The sequence below is a fragment of the Sorex araneus genome, chromosome 6 (assembly GCF_027595985.1).
Source record: "Sorex araneus isolate mSorAra2 chromosome 6, mSorAra2.pri, whole genome shotgun sequence".
Lineage (NCBI taxonomy): Eukaryota > Metazoa > Chordata > Mammalia > Eulipotyphla > Soricidae > Sorex > Sorex araneus.
The window spans coordinates 5,614,085-5,624,920 of NC_073307.1; the positions used below are offsets into that span (position 1 = coordinate 5,614,085).

At 57.7% G+C, this 10,836-nt stretch overlaps 1 protein-coding gene across 1 annotated transcript; it reads right to left on the bottom strand.

Moving 5' to 3' along the window:
* Positions 1-1,750: 1,750 nt before the first annotated feature.
* On the bottom strand, positions 1,751-7,926 carry LOC101538373 (caspase-6-like). Its single transcript, XM_055141900.1, has 6 exons — positions 7,862-7,926; positions 7,295-7,441; positions 6,287-6,363; positions 5,008-5,183; positions 3,716-3,872; positions 1,751-1,989 (listed from the first exon to the last, which is right to left on the bottom strand). Exons 1-6 carry the CDS (start codon positions 7,924-7,926, stop codon positions 1,751-1,753), a joined length of 861 nt encoding a protein of 286 aa, XP_054997875.1.
* Between the last annotated feature and the right edge of the window lie 2,910 nt (positions 7,927-10,836).

Consider the following 10,836-nt stretch of genomic DNA (forward strand, 5'->3'; position numbering starts at 1 on the left):
CAGACCAGCAACCCACGCTGCCCAGAGGTTCTGGGACGTTCCCTGCCCCGCACACCGCACCCAGCCCACCTGGCACATGACGCTCCGCATACACCACATGGCACCGTCTCCTTGGACCCTACCCACGGCCCCTGTCTTCCCCACCGTCACGGGCGTCCCCTCTCCACGGCCTCCTTCCTCACCCATTGCTCTTGGCGACGTCCCTTCCTCTGTCCCCGTGATCCGTGCCCACACGCTCCGGCACGGCTTCCTCTCCACACCAAGCTGCCTGGAGAATACTCTCCACACATCATGGCCTGCTGCCATGGCCACTCTGGCACCAAGATCCATCATGAGCACGTCCAGGACTCCAGCGCAGTGCTGGGAGTAACCGGGGTAAGGGGGGGGGGCGGCAGGGCCAAAGTGCCACTCACCAAACTCACGAAAGTCCTAGACCCTCCGATGTGCTCAGTGAAACGTGCGTCCTAGATTTAAGAGATATTCCCATGTCAGAGCTTTGCTGTTTTGTGGCAAGTCCAAGAGCACTTGAGTTCCCCGGGCTCCCACCTACCACGTTCATGCCCCAGTCCCAAGCTGACACCCTGCCCCTACTTTCCTGTCTCCAGGGAGGATCGACTGTTCTCAGGAACAGAGTTGAGTGCTCAGGTTATCTCAAATACCGCCTTCCGCGATGATGATCAGAATTTCAGGTGAGGGTCACTTCCAAGTAACTCCTGATAATTCGATTACAGTGATATTAGGGGGGCCTGGAGTGATAGCACAGGGGGTAGGTCGACTCACACACGGCCAACCTGGGTTCAATTCCCAGCATCCCATATTGTCCTCTGAGCACTGCCAGGAATGATTCCTCAGTGCAGAGTCAGGAGTGACTCCTGAGCATAGCCGGTGTGACCGAAAAAGCAAAGTATATATACTTTGCTCTCTGGCCCCTGGGATATATACAGGGGACAGAGAGCCAGCACAGTGGGCAGGGCACTTGCGTTACACGCGGTTGGCCCGGTTTTGACCCAGGCATCCCATATAGCTGCCTGAGCACCCGCGGGAATGATTCCTGAGTGCTGGCCGCTAACCCCAGCCTAGCAGGGTAACAGACACTGGTGCAGGTCAGACCCGACCCTGCAGAACGGCTCAGAAGTGAAGCCTCGCAAGGGGGAGTGTCCGGGCAACGTGGGCCAGAACAGGCTGGGAGCCAGCACCGGTGTTTGGCCTTGAGCCTCCATTAGCCTCCTGGACACAAGAGCCCGAGACACATAAACCGTCACGGATGCTTAGCAAGTCACCCAACTGCAGCGTCCAGCACTGACTGGGACTGGACCAGGGCAGAGCAGAGAAGGAGCGGGGATGGGCCCAGGATGCTGAGCTTCTGTGGCTGGACTTTCTGGTAAACTGAGACCCTCTATAAAATATGTGTGAATCTGGGAATAAAGGGAACAGCCATCACCTGCTCCTGGACCACGTGTCCGTCATCCTTCGCCCCACGTCTGCCCGGACCCAAGCTCTAAACTGGCAACGCATGAAGGGATAAGAGGAAGCACAAACGCCAAATTCTTTCAAAGGTCATAAGCTTTCATTGAAAAATTTATAAAATGGAGAGAGTAACGTTGTGATTCACTATAAAAATCAAGCATTAAAAACATTCATCCATCTTAGCCAAAAACCCTTCACCGTGATTCAAGCTGCTGTACCATGCGTTTGGCCCTCCTGGTACGAGAGAGATGAGTGCGGAGTCATTCTGCAACGAAGCCGCGGCTCACTGTGGCTTGGGCTGGAAGCGCAGCTTCTTGGTGAGCATGGAGGCGAAGCAGGGGATCTGCTTCTTGCCCAAGGCGCCCGGGTTGTTGCAGATGTCCACTCGGCGCCGGGATACCCTCATGTTGACCAGCGTGAGCAGCTCCGTGATCTCCAGGGTCGTGCCGTACCTCCCCAGCACCTCACACAGATCCTGGATGTACCATGAGCCATCCCGAACATTCCGGTACGAGAAATACCCTGAGGAGGCAAAGAACAGGGTCATGGTCGGGGACGGAGAGCTCGAGGGGCTCCTTGGAGATGGTCAGACACGTCCCCGGACTGTTCTCAGGGGTGAGAAGGGATTCATCAAAATGGTGATGCCGGCTGCGTCTGCACTAGCGCTGAGCGCCGGGCAGGGGGTCCCTGCCTCAGGGTGGGGGACACCCAGGAAACAGTGGAGAGGCTGAGCCTCGGCACGTCACCCTGGGCCCAGCCGTCAGCTGCTGTTAAGGACTCTGGGACGGCATCGTCTTAGCAGTGCCCCCGTCTGAAGCAGACCCCGGAGACTTGACACCCAACAGCCCCCCACACTGCTGGCCACAGCCTGCTGACAGAGACACCACCCAAGGGCCGATCAGGCCTGGGGACAACCCAACCGGGGCAAGGTCTCGCTCACTCCGCTGAAGCCCAGGCACAGGAGCATTCGCACCCGAGGGGCCCCAAACGGAGACAAAGGGAAGAAAGCTCAGAACCCGGAGGACCCCGACAGCAGCACGTCCCATGGGTGGACGGCAACCCTCCACGCTGGCCTGCGGGGAATTAAGACGCTTCCAGTCAGGAATCCTCACGTTTCAATTCTGACAACCTTCCTGCAGAGCATTTGCTAGGCAGGCCAGAGGAATTCAGCCTTACAGGAAATCATAATCTTAAGTTCAAGTGGGAAAACCAAGTATCACCGGTCATGATTCAGTTCAACTTTACGTTTGCCATTTGTAGAGCCAGTCATGAAGGTTGATCAGAAAACTACAGCAGCCAAGGCCAGAAGAGGAAATGGTGGGGAGTGAACTGGTGCTTTGCAAATGAGTTCAGCATTGTTTTCTGAACCTCATGGCAATCATAAAGCAAAACTGAAACTCAGTATTACCTATCAGTTGATCTCCATAGGTGTAACATGCAGAAACAGCAGAGACTACGGGGACAGTAAGAGCTAAATCTCTGCGAATACAGACTCAAAAAATATTTAGCGAGGCTGATCGGGGAGGGGGGCGTGGAAAGCACAAATCAGCAATGAAAGTGAAAGTGAGGTAACCCAGATGGTGAAACATCTACAGGCTGAGAACTGGGAGAGTGATGAAAGGAACCGGAAGCCCAAGGCCATCCCAGGGCTCTCGTACTCAAGTGTGAAGTCAGCTGAGCACTATCAAATGAGTCCCTGAGAGTCTGCCATGGGGGCTGGCTCGGGGGTGGTTGGGAGAACTGGAGTAACGGTGGTAGGTGGTGGAATTGGGGTTGGAACACTGAATGCCCATAACAAATCATCATGAACAACTCTGTAAAGCACAGCATTTATATAAGGCGTAGGGGAAATTTTATTTTTACATATTGTATTACTAATTCAGTGCTCCACACAGGATCTTCTATACTACCAGCCTTACCTACACCAAGAGTATCCCGCCCGTACAGCAGAGCCTGGCAAGCTCCGCGTCACGTATTCAATATGCCAAAAACAGTAACAACAAGTATACAATTTGTTGTGAGATGTTACTGGGTGCCCGCTCAAGCAAATCGATGAACGAGAGGACAGTGCTACAGTGCTACCTACGTCAGTAAGCAATACGTCATGCACAGAATAATGCATCAGTACTGCATCAAAACATGGGCACCTATGGCTCTCTGTGGCCGTGGCCACTCGCAAGAAGGGAGCCTCCTCCTGGTGACTCTCGGGGCCCCCACCCGAAGCCAGATACCCCTGGATACCACGCACCTTCAGCCACCGAGTAGCACATGAGGAAGTCGGCACCGGCAGGCAGCGTGTTCACGGACGCCGCATCCACCTCGGTCTCGTTGCTGTCGGGCAGGCGGGTCGAGTCCACCTCGTCCACGGGCTGGACGGGCTCGTCGTGCTTGTCACCCCGACAGGCCTACGACACAGGCAGGAGTGGGGCTGATGGGGGCCCACTGATGCCGGCGTGGCTCTGTGGGCCCCAGGGCCAGCTGGGGAAGTGCACGGCCCTCTGGCTCGGGGACAGCCCGAGAACCGCCATGTGGCCCCGACAGGTCGAGAGAGAAACGGTGTGGGCACCCTTGAGCTCAGCAAATGCAGCCAATGGAGAGGCGCCAGAGCTTCGGAATTTCTTCTGAATTATCTAGGGTGTAAAACCCGGCCGAGATGTCCCTGGAGGAACCACGAGAAGACAAGTGGTGATGCAATAAGCAAAGGGTCATTATTGACTAGCTGGAGGAAGAGCTCTCACCGGTTCACCCACACAGCGGGAGGCTTCTTGGAACGAGCGGCCCTGTGTCTCAAAAGGGAGGGGCTTTTGTACCATAGCACTGTGTAACAGGGACTTTTCACAGACCACCTTGGGCCGAGGTCTGAGGGCCTTTCCACTACTTGTCCTTAGCCGAGTGGTTGTAAGTTGGAGTATAAGGGTTGCACAAGACTTCTATCAGTTCCATAGTGGTGACGAAGGGTTATTCCCCACCTGCATCTGATTGGTTATATACTGGGGACTCCCCTGTCTGTATCTGATTGGTAACCCTTAGTTGACTCTCTGGCTCTCTCACTTCAGGGAAATCATGGCTCAATTCCAGGTATCTGTGCTCACTTCCAGGAATTCTGGAAGTGAAACCGAAGCCTCACTTCTTCCGGCTCCTTTCGAGCCTGTCATGGTGCTGCCCTTGCCTCTCTATCTCTCTAGGGGGGATGCTCAGGGCCTGCTCCAACCCTCTCAGCTCAAACGAAGTGTAATGCGTTCCCAGGCCCAAAGTATGGCTGCCTGGTTGTCCCAAAGAGGAACATTCTAGGTGTTCCATTTAGCGAGGGGGAGCCGAGAATGGGAGGTGGCTGGTGTGGTCCGAAGTCTCGGCTGGTCTTCACCCTGGCTTCCGTGGGTGTCAAAGACAGAGACTCTTAATTGGTTCTTTCTAGGACAGGGTGGGATTATGACCCAGGGATCAAGTTGCGACTCTCAGTGATGGCATCCAAAGCCTCTCAGGGCCCAGAGAAGTCCCTCTGCAAACTGTCAGTGCCCTCAGGGTCGCTGGCGGTCTCACCTGAATGATGAAGATCTTGGGCTTGCCCACCAGGCTCTTACACCTGTCGCCTTTGAAGAAGTCTGTCAGCATGGAAATTTCCACCTTATCGTCGTGGGCGTAAATGTGACTGCCTTCGCCGTGGGTCAGGAAAACACAGAGAAAGCAGTCGGCGTCGACGTGGCTGGCGGTTGACTCTGACGTTCAGAGAGAAACAAGTGCTCGTTAGCTCTACCTGAGTCGAGTCGACACCTCCGTGCTCCCTGCAGACACTCCAGGAGTGAATTCTGAGCACAGAGCCAGGAGTTAGCCATGAGCACTGTGCCAAAACAAACCAACCAACAAAAAACCCAGAATAATGACAAAAACTAAAGGGATCATGGTGGCCATACCTCAGGTCCCAAAATGTCACCTACAATAGAGTAATGAGAGATCACATGCATTCATGTGACTTTCATGTGGTTAATCTCCGCTGAATTAAGAATTAAACTATCACAGCCGTGTCTGCATGTGGAAATAAACAGTACACAAATTTCATGCGTGGGACTTCTATGGGGAGTCCTGTTCAAGCACCCAGTGATTTTGGCAATCAGAGCTTTTTTGTCATCTGCTGCTTAGAATATTCTGGAAAGAGCCTTTTTGTTTTTATTTGGTAAAACCCGGTGAGTTCTCTGCATCCAGAGGAGAATCCACGGCTCAGAGCATGCCCGTCTCCACAGACAGAGAAAAGCATGCAGGGAGGGGACGAGTTCTGAAGGGGGCTTCGTGATGTCAGAATCCCAAGAGCCCACGGGCTCGACTACAGGTAGCGGCCTATCCGTGCCCAGCCCTTGGCAGCCCGTGGCCTGCTGCACTTCTGAGTCTGCCCTGTTCAACCAGCGACCCCACTGTGACACGGGAATGGGAGTGTGGCTTCACAGCGCCCGCGGCCAGGGAGCACTGGGATTGGTCAGTCGTGTCCTCCTGACCGGTGGTCATGCAGCAGCCTCAGTATTCCCATCGGAGCAGTGGGCAAGCCGGGCGTGTGCTGGACCTTAGTCAGGAAGTTTTCCCTGCTCACCGCAATCCTCTGGGGTTTCTCCTGGCTCAAGTGCCGCCCCGCGGTGCAGACACGATTCTGACAATGCGTTAGACTGCGGACTTGCTGGCAAGGCCGGAGACTTTGCAAGGGTCCCTGGCGTGGAGGAGGAGCCCCCTGCCCGGAGCCCGGGTAAGACGGCGACAGACTCAGACCATCCGGCTTGTCTTTCCAGAGCGGCCAGGCCAGGCTCTCGCCCCAGACTGGAGGGCGTCCACCTACCTTCATACATCTTGGACAGTACTTCTTCCGCTTTGAGGTCGTCATAGCATTTCACCTCGAAACCTAGTTCCTGAAACCTGGGGAGCAACAGAAAGGGAAGTTGGGGGCCACTCCGAGTCGCCCCACAGCCCGGCTGGACGGAGGGAATGGACGCCCACTTACAGGACACACAAACTGACCCTCCAGGTCGGAGCCGTAGCACAGCGGGTGGGCGCCCACCTCCCTGGCCGCCGAGAGGGGCCCCCGAGCCCCAGCAAGAAGCCCTGGGCACAGCTGGGCGCCCCCCAAGCCAGACCAAACACACGGACTTTCCCCTCGGGAGAAACTGATGCCCAATGAGACGCTGAGGGTTTTCCCTGCTCACCCCAATCCTCTGGGGTTTCTCCCGGCTCAAGTGCCGCCCTCGCGGTGCAGACATGTTTCTGACAACACGTTACACTGCGGACGTGCTGGCACAAGCCAGAATCCACCCTGGTGCCCTCGCTTGCTTTGTTTGTTTCTTAGGGGCTCCCAGCCAGGTGGTAGAGGGGGAGCTCCAGCTGGTGCAAAACTCAGGCACTGCTCTCGAAGGCCAGTGCGACAGCCGAGTGGCTAGGGTGCCCACCTTGCACATGGACGACCTGAGTTCAGTCCCAGGCACCCCACAGGGTCCCCCGCACACCAGCCAGGGTGGTTCCTGTGTGAGAACCAGGAGGCCACCAGGTGCCCCCTATACCCCGCCAAAACCCCCCACACATTCGGTGTTTAAAAACAAACATGATCATTCTGCAGACATGGGTAAGGCACCTCCCTGGCCTCTGGGGGCCTTGGAACCCCGCCAGTGAGTCTTGACCAGCGGGCTGTAGGGGTCAGTGCCAGGACCTCAGGTGATGCTCAGGAAAGCTGTGCAGACCCGCGGGACGCAGGAGCCAGCCCAGGTGAGGAGCATCGCCCTAGATGGTGTCTGAGCTCCCAGCATCCCGGCAGCCATACGGGAGGACGCGGCCAATGGGCACCCAGACACGGTACCTGCGACAGAGATTATCCCGGTCTCTGCAGGTGCCCCGGCGCTCGGGCAGACCCAGGAGACCGTGGAACTCCTCGTGGTTGAAGATCAACGCGACTCCCCGCCTCTTGTGGTTCATTTTGTACTCTTCTACCGGACCCATCACTTCACTGTGCACGTTTAAAGAAAACGGTCACTTGGTCCTCAAGGAGCTTCCTGGAGCGGGGACAGCCTCACCCGGGCGTCCCAACACGATCCCTCACGGCGCGCAGACTTCCAGGCGGGCTGAGGGGCTCCCCAGGCCCCCAAAGTGCAGCACGGACCAAATTAGTTTGGGAACATCTGTCCAGCCACAGGTCAGGCCGGCAGAGACTGTGCTGGAGTTCTGACCCTCCCCCACCCTGCCCTCCCGCCCCCTGCACACCTGCCTTTCCCCCTTTTCCAAAACACCACCGGTCACTGGGATCTCAGCTCGAGTCCTTTCCAAGTGGGGCAGCGCGGAGACTGCAGGGCCAGCCGGCTGCCCGGTGCTGGCCCCGACTCTCACTGCCGGCCGCCCAGGGCAGAGATCAGGAAGGAACACGTCTCACCTCCCGGGGACAGCGTCTGTTTCCGTCATGTTCTGCTCCTCATTTATTCGGATAGAGTCAACCATGGTGGTCATTTCACTCTGTCTGGCAGCTGTAAAAAAAAACAGGGAAAAAATAAGGGTTCCACAGGGTTCCAACTCCCACCCGCTAAGGCCCTTCTTTCAGGGAAGCGGAGAACCCGAGTGTCTGGCTGGGAAGCGCGAGGTGGAGGGCCACCTAGGCAGGATGACCGGAGCAGGACGGAAGAGCTCCCAGACCCTCCTCACGGCCCCTCCCGCCCCTGCCTCGGCCAGAACCATAAGCAACAACAGGAGAAACGCTGATGGCGTCGCTCAGACACTCAGGGGTGCCGTGAAGAGCCCCCAAGGGAACCATGACAAGTGACAAGCCCCCAATGCGGGAAACGCCCCGGGGCAGAGGGAGCCCTTCCGGGGCGTAGACTCAGGGCGTCAGTGATGGGTCTCGTGAGGTTGAAGAGGGGCCGTGACAGGCTCCACTCTAAGGACGAAACTCAGCAGGCCTAAGTCTCGGTTCCAGAATCAGAAAGTCCCGACTCCTCAGGAAACAGTGTCACCCCGGGCAGGTAAAACGCCCCGGGGCAGCAGCCTACCAGAGTCGGGGCCTGGGCAGTGGCACCGGCCAGCAGAGAGGGCCGAGGGAGTGGAGTCTCGGGACTGGACGGGGACCAAGAATTAGAAACCAAGTGTTGGGCCCTGAGGTCAGGGGATGGGACAGGGCCCAGAACGGGACACACACTCCCAATTCCTAGGGAATAGGCGGTTGTGTAACCAAAGCCTAGATAAGCTGCTTAGAGTTCGGAGTCAGAGTCTTTGTCTATACGCCACTGCGTTGGGTGAGACTCGGACCCTAGGCTGAGCTAGCACGAAAGGGCCTTGGTTTGCAGCCTCGCGTCTGTCTGGTCAACGTGCAAGCAGGACTCCCTCCCGGGACCTAACAGTCTAGGAACGCGCCCGCTCAGCTCCTTTCCCGGCGGAGGGACAGTCCTCACCTCACAGCTGGCAGGGAGAAATGAGTCAACACTGCAGGAGAGTGAGAAGCGCCTCTGGGGAAGGTGCCCAGCGGCCAGGGCCGGTCCTGCCCCTCCCGGGCCCTCGCGGCCCTACCAGCAGCTCACAGCCTGTCCCTCCTCCCCCGCCCTAGCCCGGTCCCCTGAGGCCAGCCTGCCCAGTGAATTCCCCCTCAGACGCGTCCTCTGACAGGCCCCACACCTGTCCCCGGGGTGGCCGTTCCTGCCCACCCACAGTGGACCCTGCGTACTGCGTCTGCACACTCACAGCTGGGCTGCCCGGCCACAGGCCCACACCGTGCCCTGGACGTCCCTCTCCGCACGTGCCACCTGGGGCTCTTCCGCTGCACACAGCCGCTCCCCAGAGCAGCAACCCACACTGCCCAGAGGTTCTGGGACGTTCCCTGCCCCGCACACCACACCCAGCCCAGTCCAGCGGCACGCGACCCTCCGCACACAGCACACGGCACCGTCTCCTTGGACCCTACCCACGGCCCTGTCTTCCCCACCGTCACGGGCGTCCCTCTCCACAGCCTCCTTCCTCACCTATTGCTCTTGGCGACGTCCCTTCCTCTTGCCCCCCACTCTGTGCCCGCACGCTCCCAGCACAGCTTCCTCTCCACACCGCGCTGCCCAGGGAATACTCTCTACACAACGTTCCTGCAGCTGTGGCCACTCCCGCACCACGCCCATAACGGCCAACCCAGGGCTCCAGGCCCAGTGCTGGGAGTGACCCGGTGAGGGTGGGGTGGCAGTGCCAACGTGCGGTTCACCAAACTCACCCGAGTCCTAGACCCTCCGGATGTGCTCGGTGAAACGTGCGGCCTAGACTTAAGAGACTTTCCCGTGTCAGAGCTTTGCTGTTTGGGGCAAGTCCAAGAGTGCTTAGAGTTCCCCGGGCTCCCACCTGCCACGTTCGTGCCCCAGCCCTGAGCTGACGCCCTGCCCCCGCTTTCCTGTCTCCTGGAAGGAGCGAGAGTTCTCAGGAACAGAGAGTTGAGTGCTCACGTTATCTCAAATACAGCCTTCCGCGTTGGTGATCAGAATTTCAGGTGAGGGTCACTTCCATGTAACTCCTGATATTTCGATTACAGTGATATTCCAGGGGGCTGGAGTGATAGCACATGGGGTCGGTCGCCTTGCACATGGCCAACCTGGGTTCGATTCCCAGCACCTATATGGTCCCCTGAGCACTGCCAGGAGTGATTCCTGAGTGCAGAGCCAGGAGTGACCCTTGAGAATTGCCGGGTGTGACCCAAAAAGCAAAGAAAAAAAGATATTCCAGGGGCCAGAGAACCAGCACAGCGGGCAGGGCACTTGTGTTACATGCGGCTGACTCGGGTTTGACCCTGACAATCCTCAGACGCGTCCTCTGACAGGCCCCACACCTGTCCCCGGGGTGGCCGTTCCTGCCCACCCACAGTGGACCCTGCGTACTGCGTCTGCACATTCACAGCTGGGCTGCCCGGCCACAGGTTCTGCCAGGCCGAAGGTCCCCTCTGTCCAGTGATGCCTACACAGCTCAGAACCAGACTTGACGTTTCCCTTAACAATTTCTAAGCGATGTGGCCCTGACACATGGAGAGAAAAACCGTGTGGGCACCCTCGAGCTTCAGCAAAGGCCGCAAACAGACAGGCGCCTGAACTTCAGAATTTCTTTTGAATTATTTAGGGTGGAAAACTGGGCCGAGGCCGCCGGAAGTCACGCCCTCGACCCACCTTCGGCGCCATCTTGCCACATTCAACAGAGAAGCGGCCAGGCATTCTGGTGAGCAACGCGGCAGGAGAAATGCTCCGGACCCGAAACCGGGGAGCCGGACGGAGGAGGTACAGCCAGCACACCTTCTCCAGATGGAGCCCTGGCGACACTGACCAGCAACTAACACGGCTCCAGGATGCGGGACTGGGACACATCAGAGCGAGCGGACGTGTTAGCTGCACGACCTTT